The sequence below is a fragment of the Pomacea canaliculata genome, linkage group LG12 (genome assembly GCF_003073045.1).
Source record: "Pomacea canaliculata isolate SZHN2017 linkage group LG12, ASM307304v1, whole genome shotgun sequence".
Lineage (NCBI taxonomy): Eukaryota > Metazoa > Mollusca > Gastropoda > Architaenioglossa > Ampullariidae > Pomacea > Pomacea canaliculata.
Window position 1 is genome coordinate 8,202,562 of NC_037601.1, and position 16,149 is coordinate 8,218,710.

Below are 16,149 nucleotides of genomic sequence, written 5' to 3' on the forward strand. Positions count from 1 at the left end.
AGTAATGGTTTAAGGGATTTAAGGTTAGGGGCGCCTCAGGAAAATAGTGTATGTTTTGATGCTGAATAAAATCATTTTTCACATCTACCCTAACCAATTTTATCTCCAAGCCTCGCACTGATACCGAAAATTACTCTTGTTTTAGCCTTGGTTATACATGTGACAATCACGCAAAGACTGATGTTGTATACCGTTTGAACTGGCATTCTGTCCTCTAACTCACTATACAAGTGAAAGGCCTATGCTATCAATAGTTTCTAAGCTAGTTTTAACTAAACCAGGTCACTCTTTTTCATATCATTTTGGGAAATACCACATGCCAAAATGACATCATGATGATGCGCAAGTAATGACAATTCCTGACGATTTAATAAAATTCCAATAATCAAATCTTTTTATGTTTAAAAGTTCACAATTTGCATAGTTTTGGATTATAATAATAAAACGCAGCAATGTGACATACTGTAAATTTTATTTAGTGAGTTCATAAATGCATTCATTCCTTGCGTCGCCCCCCACCTTTTTCACATAATAAGTACACTTATTTTACAATATATTAAATAAATTACTTTAAAAATACTGGTAGATCAGTGACTGTACTGGATAGACTAATATGTCATTTGTTCTTCAAATGTGAACCTTTTGGTGCATTGTGTTCTTTGTCATGGCTACTACTTATAGGAGGCAGACCTGTCTAGTGCACTGTTCTTGGAGCAGGCAGCTCACTGTTTTATCTGCATGCATCCCCCGATGGTCCGCAAATATGCATTCCACATGATTTTGGCAGGGCATCGGTTCAACAAGGCAGGACAGGTACCCACTAAGTGCTTTTTTTCATCACCAGGGTAAAGATGAGAGAGAGAATTTTATCAAAAGTCGGATTTTATTAGCTGTAGAATTCCAGCTATAGATCAAAAGATAAACACAGCTATTTATCACATGAACACTTTCAGATGTAAATCAATGTTTTCGACTGTGCATCAGCAGCTACAACATTATGGTAACAAAGATCATGTTTTCAGCTAAAACCTGAAAGATTACAACAATATATCATCCGAGCCACTTCATATTGTGTGTACCAGATCATATATAATCTGCTGATTGCAAGCATGATTCTTACAATAATAATAACAGAATTTGTAAGGCACATTCCCGCAACTGGAGGATTAGAAGAGGATATTGTCAGAGCAATGTATGGCATGAAAGTATGAACAGAACTGTTTATTTGAAATAGTGTCTTTTTTGCACACAGAGGAAGCATGCACTTCGGTCGTACTCTCAGGCCCTGCAGGTGTATAAAAGCAAGCACTGGGCGATAGCTGAGGTGAGCTGATATTGATCAGGTGGTATCATTGTTTCTGGCATGATCTACTGTTGCTATCACAACCATTTTTTCCCAGGGACCAGTATTAGCTGTTTATGCATTTCTTTATCAGTTTTAGCCTCTGCCTTCACCCCACTTCTCCCGGAAAAAAAAAAAGATAAACTGTGTAGATCATGATACCTGTTGTCACTGTCATTTTACATTATAGCAACATAAATAAAATTCACTTTTATATATGGTTATAAAAATATAGTTCCCCCAAAAGAAGCAAACTTTTTACACTTAAAATTGAGAGGAAGTCTCAATTCTGATTCAAAGATGAACTGAGATGTTGCCTGTAAATTGTTGCAGGATCACATTCATTTTACAATAGGCCGGCAGTCTTTCAACTTAAAGCAGTTGGAGAATGCCACATCAGCCTTCAAACATTTACTGACCAGGGAGAGTAAACAACCTAGTGCTCAGCAGGGTGCATTCCTTCGTGAATATCTCTTTGTGTATAAGGTAACAGTGAGAGTGTGCACTCATATGTGTAAGAACAAAAGTCATGTTGATGCATGATTACATCCTAAAGGTTTTATTAAGTGTATGTGTAAAGATGTTAAAAAGGTCCTTTTAAAACAGGCTACTCCTCAGTGACCAGGTGGGAAATTCTTTCCATTGATGGAAGGTGTTCACCAAGGCTGTCTTCTGTCCTCTATACTGTTTAACATGTACATGGAAAATAATGAGAGATATATTTCATGAGCATCACACGTCCATGTCCATCAGAGGGAGACAATGAGGTAACCTTCTTCTCCAATAACATGTCTGATGGCAGCAGCAGTGAGTTTCAGACCCTCACCCTCACCATATGGGATAGAAATCAAATTGGACATGAGCAAAGTAATGGTAAACACTAACAGGCAAAAAAAGTGGAGATCTTCATGATCAACGGTGTACAGTTTGAAGAAGTGCAGAGTTTGAGATACCTGGGTGTGGCACTTTCTAAAGACAGCAGAGATCGCCAGAACTAAATAAAATAAGGGAAAGCAGAAACATAAGCTTTGTCATGAAATTCAAACTGTACAAGTCCCTGGTCATATGTGTCATTCTGCGTTTGTGAAATGTGGACCTTGGTAACTGAGATGGCAAGAAGAAGCCAGGCATTCAAAACTTAATTCATTGGGAAACTGCTCCACATCTCTTACAAGGAATGCTGTGAATTTGTATGCAACGCAGTCACTGCCCTAGTCGATCCCTAGAAATCTTTGCTTGCCATGGTTAATCTGTGAAAACTAGTTTGCTTTGAATGTGACTAGTACCAGTTAAAATTTGATGATAAGGATGTGTAAATGCTTTGCTGTCAAGGGTGAAAATGAATAGGTAAATGAGAAAGATTTGGAAATAGTTGAAAGCACATTTGTGTAACTGTAGACTAACTGTTGGTTGATGATCGTGGAGTTTAAGTGTGCTTTATTTTGATAAATAATCTTCCTTGTCTATAGCAACTGTTGAGCCAAGAAGCAGGAGAAAACAGCTCTTATGGCAGGCTACCAGAGCTGCCTCTCCCTTTCATCAACAGTAATGCTACAAAGGTCCTTTTGGGACAGCATCCAACAGTTTTAGGTTTGTGTCTTCATATTTCTGTAGGTTTTAATGTGAAAAATCATAGGCATATCAGGGTCCCCACAGTTGTGTTTTTGCATTTTAGAAGGGTGTTGCATGATGTCTCGCAGACTATTAAGTACTTGTGCCTGTCCATCCTCTAAGCCAAACGTTGTTAATGGCACGGTATGACTTTAGCTGTTGTTTTCATATCTTGGGCTTTTTGCATGGGAGTGATACTTTTGGAATTTTATTAGATGCAGGTTCTAGTCGCAAGAAGATTCCTGCCTCCGGTGTGAGCTTCAATGATGACTCACCAGTGAGTCGGTGGGCAAAGCTGGAGGAGACAGCAGTGGTGGCAGGGGGGAGCACTCCTCCACTGCGACCCACCCTGCAGTGTTTCACCAACGCCACAGATAATCGATTCAACCCTGTCACCTTTGTTGGAGGTCAGTGATAGTTTCTTCATAAGTTGCAGTGGTTTTTATGTTTCTTTATTCCCAGACCTTATTTTTATGCCCTGTATTTTAAATCCTGTCCCTTGAAGGCCACAAACTTCACTACCTGCCTTAGACTGGTGGTTTATACCCAGAACTTATGTGGGTGGTAGTTGGTGTGCCAGATTTTTTTTCTCTATTGGTGGTAGAAAAGACTGGTCTCCAAGAGGTGCTCTAGGAGTTTGGTTCCCTTCTTCACATGAGCACAAGCATATAATGTTTTATGCTGACCTGTCCCTGGGTCTAATTTAAGAACTTGAAGTGACCAACTGTGATTGTTTTTTCTTATAATTAACTTGGTAATTTATACAGCACATATGCATGAAGGGGCATGCTCTCAGCTGTTCTTTAGGTTGTTTTTTTAGGTTTCACGGGTGAGAATAAAAGTTTTTGTTTGACAGCTGGATAAGACAGCTGTGACTTAAAGGAATTCTAATAATTTTGCATCTGGTGCAACTGTCTGACAGAGCCTGTCAGCATACAGGTGTGTGTAGAAAACCCTCTTCAGGTGATGTTGGTTCTGTCTGATATCACCCTTCTCTGGACATTTCTGCCCACCATCACTGGATCAGACTCGTCTCAGCTTATTTCCAACGAGGTTACGTCTAGTGTCAAGGTCACTTGCTTTTTTCTTGACATTTTTATCATAATTCTACAACATACATTTTTTGATAATTTGTGATGAATCTATATTTTATAGGCTTGCTTTCATATAAACAAACATTTATAAATGGCTCTTAAATGGCTGAAAGAGACTGTGTATGTTGACGTATTGTTCTTCGTTTGTCATTCTTTCTTTCACTCTGCTAACTGCAAATATTATGAACCTTGAGACTTAACTATAATCACCATTCATTCTGAACAGAGGATTCACTGTGACCCTGTCCTGACCATGAACATGCATGACATGTGTCTGTATTTGTATACCTTGTGTATGAGTAGGTGTGTCTGTTGTAGAAGAGAGCTTGTCTGTTACATGCAAATGTGTGTGCATGGTGTTAGTGATTCCATTTATGTGGATAGGTCTGTTTATCATTTCAGTAAAATCTTTACTGGAACAAATCTTTGGAAGAGTTCTATAAAAATCTTCATTATGATTATTTTGTTCTCAGAATCATCTTGCTGATGAGATCATTCAAACTGCAGTCATCAAGGAGGTGGTGCTCAATGGAAACCAGGTGCAGCCAGTGAGTAGTCTCTTCTTGGCCTCTGTGTGTTTGTGTGAACTTTTTGCAGTTTCATAGCATTAATTCATCCCACAGACAAATGATTTTAGAGACATACATTATATGTGATGGGATGGTCTACTTTTAATGTAAGAGAATTAAAGGATTCAAAGTTTGAAAAGATGAAGAAAGCCTCTTGTTTCCAAAGCAATGGTGCTGTTTCTTTTTTTTTTTTTGGGTGCAAGATATTAATTTGTTCATGCTGTCTCATTTGTCACAGATAGTGTTGAGTCTGGTCCCAAGACAAGGAGGAGAACTACGAGTTGTGGGGATAGCCTACAACCTTGGCACTAGCTCTGTAGCCCAGAACTCCACTCCTGCTCCTGTTGGCAATGACATCAGTCTGCCCAGTTCGACAGGTAGTTCTGCAGCCAAACCTAGTTACATAAGCACCATTTGTGTGCGAGGCAAGCAAAGGTTGGAAGTTCAAGGTCCACGACTCAATGTAAGCAAAGAAGAGAAAACTGGGAAAGTGTATGGACCAGATCGTCGGCTGGATTTGGTTGTTCAGGAGGAGATGCCAATTTTAAATGTGAGTGTTTGTAGAAAAATGAATGAAGATGTCACTATTACAAGTTGACAGAATTCTGCTATCAGAAATCTTCCTTACTTTAATATCTGTTATCAGCCTGAACAAAAAAGCGAATTAAAGTTATTTTTTCACTTTGCAAATTTGCCATTTGATTTGTAGATTTCTAAAGCGGTAAAATCTCTCATTGCTTAAAGCTCTTGGTCTCTCTGTGACAGGTGATGTTTTGTGAGTTTCCTGATGCCTTACTTTGTGGTGAGGTGCACTGTGTGGAAGTGGAGTTCTCCAACATTGGCAAAGTTCCTCTACGTAACCTGCGCGTAGTCTCCTCTCTTGCCAGCTTCTTCACTTTCGGCTGTGGCAAGGAATCAGAGCTGCCAAAGTGAGATATCCTTTGCTTTCAATAGCATGCATTAATTTCTCTTGTACTTTACATACGTGCATCAAGGTTGAGTATAAGTGTAAGCATAATGAAGTTGTTGACTCATGCAAACCGGGCTCATTACTGGTTAAAAAAAAACTAGCCACTTTCTTTAATTGTATTCAGTATCCTCCCTTCTTTTGCTGTTATGCAGAATCTCCAGCTGTTTGCGAGTGTTTGTGACAGTGCTAGAGAGTTCACTATCTTTATAGTATGTCAGATAGTATCTTACAGAGAGAACAGGCAAGAGGTAAAACATTTTAACCTTATTAACATAAGCGGATTGTCTTTTCAAAGATGGCTGTTCACCTTTTACAAAAGGCAGGTTTTACAAAGGATAACTTAAGTTGCTTCTTGTAGCTGATTTGCAAAAAGATATATATCATTTATATAAATTAGATTTAGTTTTTTTTTTCTCAGATGAGGTTTCTTTCTTTATTGTTGTCAGAACATTTTCTCTGTATTCTAACTGTATGACAGGTATCCATACACCTACCAGATGCGGAATGGAGAAGTTCAGCAGAACCGCGTAGACCATATCAATCATTGCAAAGAATACATGCACTTTACAGAAGTAGCAAGAATACCTCTGCCAGGAGATGGCATGCTTGGTCCTGGGCAGACAGTGTTGCTGCCAGTGTGGCTGCGGGGTAATGACATTGGCGGTGTGCATGAGGTGGACTTTGTGTTCTACTATGAACCTGTCAGCACTGGGAGTCATGTCAGGTAAGAGACGGGAGAAACCGTATTCTAAAACTGCATAAAGATGTCATCACTGTATCATTTTCTCACTCTGTAAGTGGCATCTCCAACCTACAATGATTTCAGTAATAAGAAAGAGTTAGTATTGTGCCTTGCATGCTTCTAGCTGAAATAGTATATTTTGATATTGTGTTTGTGATGAATAAATATAGCTTTTATATAATGACTGTAATGTGATTGTGTAGGGATTGTGTGTAGATGTGTGTTTTGTTTTTCAAATTGTACTCTTGGGGTGGATGAGTATGTGATATGATAACTAGAGGAACTTGGTGATCTGACGAGATCAACTAGATGACATATTTCCTATCCATTCGGTGCGCAAATGCTAAAAAATTCATACGTATTTTGATAGGTCACATATGGGTGGCCAGGGTCTGAAGAACATGTTTTAGTTTTGTGCTGCATTAGGTCTAGGATATTTTTCAATCTTTTTTCTCAGGTACAGAGTGTTGCGACATAGAGCAGTGATCAACACTGTAGAGTCTCTTAGTGTGCGGGCATTGGCGACAAAACAGACTGGTAGCGTTCTTCGCAGTGCGGGGCAGGAACTCAACTCATGTTACATCTTCTGTGAGCTAGAAAACCTTAGTCAGGTGTGTGACTTGTAGATCAGGCTTGTGCTGCATTTCTGCATGCTCTAGATTTTAATTCACTCTGGAAGGTAAACTAAAAGCTTTTCATGTATTGAAATTTTTCGTTTTAATCTATTTAGCAGAGGCATTCATGAATGATCATACACACACAAAAGCATCCTGCTGCATTACCTGCGCCACACACACCTCACACATAGAGGAAAAGAAGCTTTGTTGTATGCCTGATAAAGTTTATGTGTTGAAAAAAAAATTGCATCTGTATTAGGTTCAGGTTCAACGGCCACACATACAGGAACTGCAGATATCTCAGGTGTCTTGTGCCAGTAATGCCTGGACTGTTTCCAGCCTGTCTACCAATACCTCAAAAGGTTGGTAGCAAACTTATGTACACATTAGTAGATATCCATGGTATGTTTCATTTTATGTATTATGTATATAGCACAGTCCCTCAAATTAGTGATGTTTGTGCACAGTGGTATTGTCTTTTGCTGTAACTTATATCTTGGGATGCCTCTTGTGTTAGCTGACATCTTTTGACTTCTGTTTGCAGCAGCCACTCTAGGGTTTTACATCCATTACATGACACCTGTTACTCATTTGGCCACAGTGACATAATAATATTAGTGTATTACATCAGTTGAAACCTATCCGACTTACACACCCTCTTGAAACCTATGTTTGACCTTCATTTTTATCCGTGTACTGAACAGAGTAAATGATCACAATGGATGGGCAAAAGAGAACCCGACTGGTACATACTCATTAATTTTTGGCTTTTGTTTCTTATGCCACAAAGATTAGTTTGTCATTTTTGTGCTTTGGTTTTGCACATAGATGCACAAATTCATGTAGGTGTGAACACACACACGCACACGCACACGCACTCGCAGGCATATGTTCTGTCATAACAAACTGATTTGCCATTTTCAGGGATTCGAATTGGCAGCCGGGAAACTCTACAACTTATGCTGAAAGGCACTTGTACAAGTGTTTCTAAAGGTAAAGGAAAACTAGCTGCTCCAGTTCCTCCCCAGCAAACTACAAAAAGCATATTAGAATAGCAGTGTGACATGTTATTTGAAAGTGTCGCCTCCCTGGTCCTTCTGGAAGTTGTCATAAATACCAGGACATGTTCCTACACGTAATATTGCACATTATTATTATTCAACAGCGTAAGTGAACTTTAGTTAGTGAACTCACTATTATTTATAGGCATATTTTAGAAGTGTACCCAGCATCCTTCTGAGCTCAAAAACCCATACTTTTTCAGATGGGGATCAGCTGTTGTATAGTGAAGTGCCATTTGACATGGAGCAGGTAGGTATTTTTTCTCATTCTGCACATTTGCTTGTCAGAGAGAAACATCAGATCTCTTAAACCAACTGATTAAAAAATAAAAATCCCTTATATATGTAAGAAATGATAGAACGCATGCTTCATTTTTCACAAAGTAAATTAGTTGTGCAGGCAAAAGTTGCCTAATGATATTTTGTCTGTTTTAGCAAAGATGGCTGACTCATTAGACCCCTGCATACTGTGTTGCAGATTGACAGCACAAAAACTCCGTGCCGAGACTTTTATGTCCGTAACAGGGCTGCGGACAAATCACGAGACGGCAATGAGCAGGTGGTGAAGAGGTCAGGAATGAACGACCACCTGGATCTGGAGGCAGCACTTAGAGTTGATCTGACACTCATCTTCTTGTGGAAGGTATGTCTGTTATCTTGTTAGAAGGGCTTTGTTGAGTTTTGCTGGCATAGAAATTAGAAGTTTTAACACCTTCCAATTTTCATATTGAGCATAACAGAAATCATTGTTAATCATCTATTCAAGCCATGTTATACTTAAGATTTACTTTTAGATAGTTTACTGTTTGTTTCTTATCTTATTTCACATTCTCTGTCTTGGGATTACTCCATCTTTCCCTCTTATTCTGTGTGTTGAGAGTGTGTATATAATGAGGGTGTCTGGGAAAGGGAGGGGAGCGTACACATATTCAAAAGGTCATGTGAGTGCAAGCACACAATCCCTTTTTCTGTTGTATTAAAGGAAGTTTACCAGCTGGCTTAGTATTGTTGGGTATTTTTGTAAAGTGAAATTATAAAGATTATTTCATGTGCAGGCTTTTGTGGTGCAAGAAAATGGACAAATGAAGATTCTAGTGGGGCAGCATCATGTCCACATACGCACCTTAGATATATACGTCACTTCATATCCATTGGTTGTGGTAAGCTGCAGCATTCTGTTTGTATTATGTTAGAGTCTGCCTTCCCATTTCTTTTTACAAACTGAACCCCTATCTTTTGGCTTTTTGTAAGAATTTATTTGCTTTTATAGCCCATCTCATTTGCTACCATAGATGATGAATAGCTGTCCTAACATCATTTTAACAGTCTGAATCAAAACAGGCACCAGCCCAACGACCACCATTGAAGTTTGTCTCTGACACTGAGCAGGAGCCGCCATCAGGACCCAGTGCTGAGGTTACCACTCGTCTTGTATCATATTCCTTTAGACACGCCCCGTCCACAGCCTACAGTTTTAAGAAAGGGTGAGTCTCCGCTATGTCTCACTGGTACTGTTCTGTTTCATAAAGGAGTTCTTTCACCTTGCAACACCAGTAAATCTCTTCTTTTAGGTATTTTTGAGATTTGGCTCCAATAGCACACTTCATGCTGTCCCCTCTGTGGAACTTAGTCATATGTAGTTCTTATTGTTTGGTCAATTTCTGGTTTGTAGACTATTGTGCACAGTGCATTGAGCTTGCCTATACAGGGAGAAACACACTGTACAAATTCCATCCTCATCATCATCAATCATCCATCATCCATCAATCATCCATCAATCATCAACCAATCATCAATCATCAACCAATCATCAATCATCATCATCATGTGTCTGTATGCATACATCCTCTTTGCCCCCTTTTCATTATTTGCCTGTCCTTCAACCTCCGATACTTTCGCTCTCTTGATCCTGTACACTTGGTATTCACGTCTTACATGTTCTTTCAGAATGTGCGTGGTGCCTGTTACCCTCAACCTGCAAAACCAGACATGGCGACAAGTACAGGTACTGATAGACACCAGCAAATCTTCTGATAGGTACGTCTATCTGTAGGTAGCTTCTGCATTCATACCCTCATTCCTAACTTTTCTCCCCTCATCTCTCACTTTTGTATGTTTGCTTTATTAAATTTTTTCTTATTTATTTAGAAATGAGGTCATTGCAATTCGAGTCACAAAGTTGCAGATGTTGAATTTTTTTGTCCTATTTGATTGTGTAGGATAAGAATTCAAATAAGATCAAAAACACCGTACGTGCGACTTGCATTGTCAGGCGTTAGAATTTTCGAGGATGTTAATGTGTAAGTTTCATTAAAAAGATGGCTAATTTTGGGTGTCGCCATGAACTTTTACATCTTGGACTTAGTATGTTTGAATTTGCATTCTGTCAGATGTTTTTTTTTTTACATTTTGTTTTCTGGTATCTTGTGTTTTGAAATATTTGTGGTTATCATATTGTCTGTGTCATTGTCTGCCTTTCATTGTAATAATATATTTATAACACTATATGATGGCCTATGAAAGTGAGTTACAAGAGAAAAATGTGTCACAGGTTTGGTGCTGGATCCAACCAAGGGGACTCTACACTAGCATCTGGTCAGGCAGTCACACCTTTGGCTCTAGGGAGCATGGTCTTCCCATCTCCAGTTCCCCTCAGCAGTTCCATGAGGTGGGTGGGCCATACCAATGCCAAGGTCAGCCTGCGAGAGGGAGAGAGTGCGCAGCTGCATCTCAACGCCGGATTTTTACGTCCTGGTACCTACAACCTCAACACTCTGGCTGTGTTTGTCACATATTCCGACGATCAGTCTCAGATGATTCTCCAGCGTCAGCCGACGCCCAGTATTATCACTCTCCTCCCTCTCTCCTGATCCCTGTATGCACCTGAAAGGGGACAACCCTTTGCACCTCACAGAGTTCTCACACATCATGGACCACGTTTCTTCACAGTCTTCAATATTGCTGAACTTACACAAAAGAAATGTGTGGATGTGTTTGAATATTTGTGTGCATGAATGTGTGTGTGCATGTATAAATGGATATTTGTGTGCGGACATGCCTCTGTATTTATGCAAACATGCACCCAAAACAGTTAGGCACCAGTTAAAATACAATTTGTGGACTTTTGCATAGTTCACCAACAAAAAAGTCTTGCAAAAACACTTTTTTTTTACTGTTTTGTAGAAATTTCTTGCACACAAGACATTGCAGAAAAAGTTTCAGGAGCATGTTATGCTAAGTAAAAGTGAATTGCAAGTCATAAGTTTGACTCTTTATATCCATGTTAAAATGAAATGTTGAAGCTGGAACAGTTGTTCACTTTAATTCCATTGGAGTCTCATATACATTGTTGCAAGGAAATTAGTAGAGTTTGTTAAAGTGGTTGATGTACATTTTTTTTCTCTGCCTGATTTTTGTATTGTTAAATGCACCATTCCCCATGTGCATGCAGACAGGTTTTAGCATATATTTGGGTGCACTTCATAATTTGAAACTGTTGTAGTGTTAATGCATTGTCATATATGCTAGTCCACAGAATTCAACTCCACTGCGAGTCCTTTAATCCCATTCTCTGTATTTAGATATTTTTGGCTGTTGTGCTGTCTGTGACTTTTTTAATTTAACTGGCCGTTAACAGCAGTAAAGTGAATGACAATATATATATATTTTTAAGGGATTTGTTAGGATTGTTGAGAATGGAAATACTGGGTTCAACATAGAGCACACTGTGAGGCATTTACTTTGCTATAGGTGCAAAGGAAAACATGAAATAACATTTAAGTGGGAATCGTGTAATGTGTCTCAGGCAGGCTGGTGGGAAGGCTGATAACCGGTGGTAAGAACCTGAATATTTGGCTGCAGTCTGGCTGCAGATATGTATGCTTTCAGTACCAAAGAGGGTAAATTTCATTTCCTTCAGGAATACAGCACAGTTGTGAGAGTGAAGTTGCTATCTATTGTGAATGATTAACTCAATTTTTCTAACACAATTCTAAAGTAGGCTAGGCTGTCAAAGAATGTTTGTGACAGTGTAGACAACTGTCTTGTCCATCTATATTTTAAGATGCATTGCCAATGATTTTAGTGAAGCTGGCCTTGTGATAATGTTTGTTGTGTTTTGTTAGTTGTACTTTGCAGTCTGTATACATGTACAGATTGCTGTATTGGGGGTAGGGGTAGGTTGATTGGCATGTGGTCTTGGATACATGTCTGTATGCTGGTGGCCGTGATATAGCCTTAGTTGCTGGCACAGCATAAAACACAAACTGTATGCTGGTGTGTGTATGGGTTAGAATTTCTGTACATTCATGTGCCAGTATGCGCTTGAGTAGCAGAAGATTTGTAGTTTTTATATTTGTGTACAGTTTATGAATGTGCACATATGTACCCATGTCTTTGTACAGGTTAACTGTGAGTTCTTTGTCTATACTTCATGAAAACTTCATAAGTTTCCCGGAGATATAAAGTTGTACATAAAGTAATCTTTCTTTCTGTATTTCTAAGTAAACTCAGATATTGTCATTCCCATAATGCAGTGGGTGTTGTGATACAAGCTCATGCAATTTAAAGGATTTAATATCTAAAGTGAAGACTTTTTTAATATTTTTGTTTTATGATTGATCTGCAACTCAGCAAAATAGTTTAAGCTCATTGTTAGATGTGTAGGCTTTTTCTTTTAAAGACATAACTGGAATGCTGAAAGTGAACAGGAGCTGGTAGATGTGTAGCAGTCCTAGTATAATGTTGTGTAAACAGAATTGCATCTTTTGTATTCAGGTATAAGTTGTTTGCTTGTACTGATGCAGAAGATACAGTATGTTATATCATGTGAAAATGCTTGTGTACTGATGGATACAGAGTGGCTGATAAGTGTTGTTGGATGTGTACTGATATCACTCTTAGGTTTTGTGATAAATTAATTTATTTTAGTCCAGACAACTTAAGACGACAAATGCAGAAAATACATAGATTAACTTGATTAGTAGTATTTTTTTAGAGTTGTATATTATTTTGGGTTGAAAAAAAATGTTGCAGTTCTGCTGTATTGTAGGTTGTGATGATACAAAATGCAGCACGGATGATTATTAAATTTTATTATCAGAAATGTGTAGGAATTATTTTGTTATATTTTTATTGACCTGTGTTTGGACAGGGCTTTTTTTTTAGTAGATCCAAAATTTGTGACTTCTTCATGTGTGTCAATTAATATTTATGGTATTTTTTCTCAAATTTTAGGGAAAGCATTGTGTATCCAAATCAGCTAACGATTTCGAAATAACATGCATCTAGTCATGCATAAAAGAGTTAAATCTGAGTTTATAATATTTGGCAGACAAGCATTTGTTAGTGTTTACTATGTAATATTGATCACCTTTGACTAAACAGGCAGTAACTAAATCTTTAACATTTATGTCAAATCACATAGAGCTTGCTGCTGGCAGGGAAATGTGCTATAGAACTGCCTTTTTTATTATTACTATTGTTAGGTAGCACAAACAGGTATAAATTATAAAATGAATGTGATTAAGAAGAAATTAGCTGGGGTGAAAATTCGAACCATGCTTTTTTAAATTTCTGTTCAAGGCAGATCACCAATCAGTTTCCCTGCCAGGAACATGCATCTCTTTTCTAGTCATGCCCAGCAGCAGTGTATGCGAATTTATGTTCGCCATAAAGTTTGTGATTTTGGACGTTGCCTCTTGGGACCAAACTAAAAAATCAGTTTCCTGTTTCCTTGTTTCCAACATTATAGCCTGATGTCTGTGTTTATGACAGAGCTACTAGAGCACTGTTTTCTGACCTAGGTTTCATCTATAGTATTTCTTTGTTTAGGTTTCATCTCTATTCCCAATTACAAACCATTTTACATTATTATAGTCTCTCTCTCTATATATTTATGTAGATCCTGATGGCACCATCTGGTGTGAGAGCGTGTTCTTCACACGTGGTTGTAAAACACAAGATTCAGTAAATGGCATACATTATTATCATACATATTTGGTTGTTGACATCGTCTGTGCTGTTTTAAAAATGTCTCTTTTCTGGTGTCTGCATATGATGCAAGAAAATGAATTTCATTTGTTTACTCCTGGTTTGTAGATGCATGCATTTCTCTCTCAAATCATGTATGGGTGCATTTGGTTTATACATAAAGTCCTGCTTGGAAGAGTGCTAATAGGTTTACAAAAGAAATGAGTATGAGTAAAATGCAGAAGATACCCATGAAAAATGTATTTTTGAGTTGCAGCATTCAAACTGTCCAGGTTGGAAGGTGTACACATCATGCACTGACAATCAGCTAGCAGCTAGGTGCAGTGCACAAATATTCTGTAGCCATATGAACATTTTAAGGTTAATCAAATCCATTCTCATTAGAGCAACTAGTTTTGTTCTTGATTTAGTTGTCATTTTGTAGGTTAGGAATTGAAGAAGTCAGTCTTTAGAACTGGAAAGATCATCAATATGCCCATTCCTCCATTTTGTGCTGTGTTACTTGTCACCAAATTACAAGTTTGAAAAAGTCTTATGCATGTCAATGAACCCTAATGAAGGGTTGGAGCGAGTTCTTAAGGTGCAATTTTCATTTAATAATACTAAGTTTGCTTTACTGTTTAAACTTAACATAACTGCAATTTTTTTCCATATACATATGACTACCATATTTATCACCTTATTTCAATGGAAATGGCAGTGTTGTAGCAGAGTCCTTACCAGTAGCTATTGTGATCACTCAAGTTTGTGGACTCTATCTTGCAGTTGTAATCCAGTGTCATACAGCGTTGGCAGTTGATGTTGTACAGTCTTTGCAAAAACTTCACTCTCCCGTCATAGTGACAAAAGGTGTGTTTTTTATTTCGTGGAAAACATTTTACTTTGACTGTGGTCTAACCCACTGGTCATGCTCGCTTGTTTGATTTCTGTCCTGTAACTGTTCATTGATTGGTTGTCAACTGAACTCTTGCAGCAAGCGGCTTCCTGTAAAGAGTGATGCTTTGTGCTACTGTACATTTTCACACCATGCAACCATAATAAAAGAACATGAAGAAGACCTGGCTAGGTCTTGTTCCTTTCATTGGGTGGTGATTGGTTTGCAGTGGTGTGTGAGAACTTGATATAAATGGTTCTTAAAGGCACAGGTTGTGTGTGTGTAAGCATGTGAGGAGATGCAGTTATGAACTGCATACAGCTTTCAATGGTATTATTGTAGGTCTTCACTTTCTTTCTTCCCTCATTTGTGCTTTAAAGCTTTTCTGTCTTTGCAAACGAAAGCCTATCACTAAATGGTCAAAGGTGCAAATAAGAACTTGGTTACATGAAGTTATAATTGTCAGTGTCCTACATTTTTAGTTTTGACTTCTGATAGGTAACAACCATAGTGACAGGTGAAGTCATGTTGCTTCTTCCAAAAAAAAAATTTATTCAGAAAAAATACCCTGGTTCCTCTGAGCCCCCTTCCTTTATTATGTCCCCTATTTTAAAATTATTGTTGCCATTGCTGCCATATTTGTGTCAAGTTTTTGTAGTAACAAACACGGGAATACTATGTCAGTCTAGTCAGTTAAGCAAAGCATTCCTTTGTGGCTTTCTTTTCTTTCAGAACTTGATACAGACGTTTCCATAAGTCTGACTATTGCATCTGATAAAACTTCAGCTTTCTACACTACATTCTTAGTTTTTTGCCATGATCTTCTTGTCCTTGGGATTTAAAATTTGCTTCCTTGTGTCTCAGCTTGGCCTCCTTCCTTTTTAAACACACTGTTCTCCACTGCATAATTCACCAGTAGAATCTCTGTGGGAAGCAGTTGAACTTGAAATATGTTAAGGTTGTTAAATCCGCAAGCTTCATAAGATTGCATGCACTGAATAACAGGCTTGTCAAAGAATTCCTCAACGAAATCGAATCAGACCACGGTGATGTTGTTTATCATAGTGAAGTCCGCTGGCTGAGTCGAGGCAAAGTGTTGAAACACTTTATTGACTTGAGGCACGAGATTGATATCTTCATGACTGAAAAATCAAAACAGCTTCCAGAGCTGAGCAATCCCTCGTGGCTGTGGGATTTAGCAATCTTGTGCGATCTGACGGCGTATTTAAATGAATTAATCTCAAGCTGCAAGGCAAATACAAGCTCATCTGTCGATCA

The 16,149-nt window shown here is 38.3% G+C and overlaps 1 protein-coding gene across 3 annotated transcripts in view; it reads left to right on the forward strand.

Moving 5' to 3' along the window:
- LOC112576772 (trafficking protein particle complex subunit 8-like) overlaps positions 1 to 15,060 on the forward strand; it is a 30,039-nt gene extending 14,979 nt beyond the window's left edge. For 2 of the 3 annotated variants that reach the window (XM_025259461.1, XM_025259463.1), the window contains 19 exons: positions 682 to 813; positions 1,253 to 1,324; positions 1,676 to 1,828; positions 2,812 to 2,932; positions 3,169 to 3,360; positions 3,876 to 4,024; positions 4,521 to 4,595; positions 4,855 to 5,166; positions 5,382 to 5,545; positions 6,065 to 6,310; positions 6,786 to 6,939; positions 7,205 to 7,307; positions 7,870 to 7,938; positions 8,210 to 8,256; positions 8,485 to 8,649; positions 9,062 to 9,166; positions 9,333 to 9,490; positions 9,954 to 10,043; positions 10,558 to 15,060. In XM_025259461.1, coding sequence (XP_025115246.1) covers positions 682 to 813; positions 1,253 to 1,324; positions 1,676 to 1,828; positions 2,812 to 2,932; positions 3,169 to 3,360; positions 3,876 to 4,024; positions 4,521 to 4,595; positions 4,855 to 5,166; positions 5,382 to 5,545; positions 6,065 to 6,310; positions 6,786 to 6,939; positions 7,205 to 7,307; positions 7,870 to 7,938; positions 8,210 to 8,256; positions 8,485 to 8,649; positions 9,062 to 9,166; positions 9,333 to 9,490; positions 9,954 to 10,043; positions 10,558 to 10,876 — 2,826 coding nt within the window. In that variant the 3' untranslated portion in view covers positions 10,877 to 15,060. The remainder of the gene's footprint in view (positions 1 to 681; positions 814 to 1,252; positions 1,325 to 1,675; positions 1,829 to 2,811; positions 2,933 to 3,168; positions 3,361 to 3,875; positions 4,025 to 4,520; positions 4,596 to 4,854; positions 5,167 to 5,381; positions 5,546 to 6,064; positions 6,311 to 6,785; positions 6,940 to 7,204; positions 7,308 to 7,869; positions 7,939 to 8,209; positions 8,257 to 8,484; positions 8,650 to 9,061; positions 9,167 to 9,332; positions 9,491 to 9,953; positions 10,044 to 10,557) is intronic. The other variant, XM_025259462.1, reaches the window with a different exon arrangement.
- Positions 15,061 to 16,149: the final 1,089 nt, after the last annotated feature.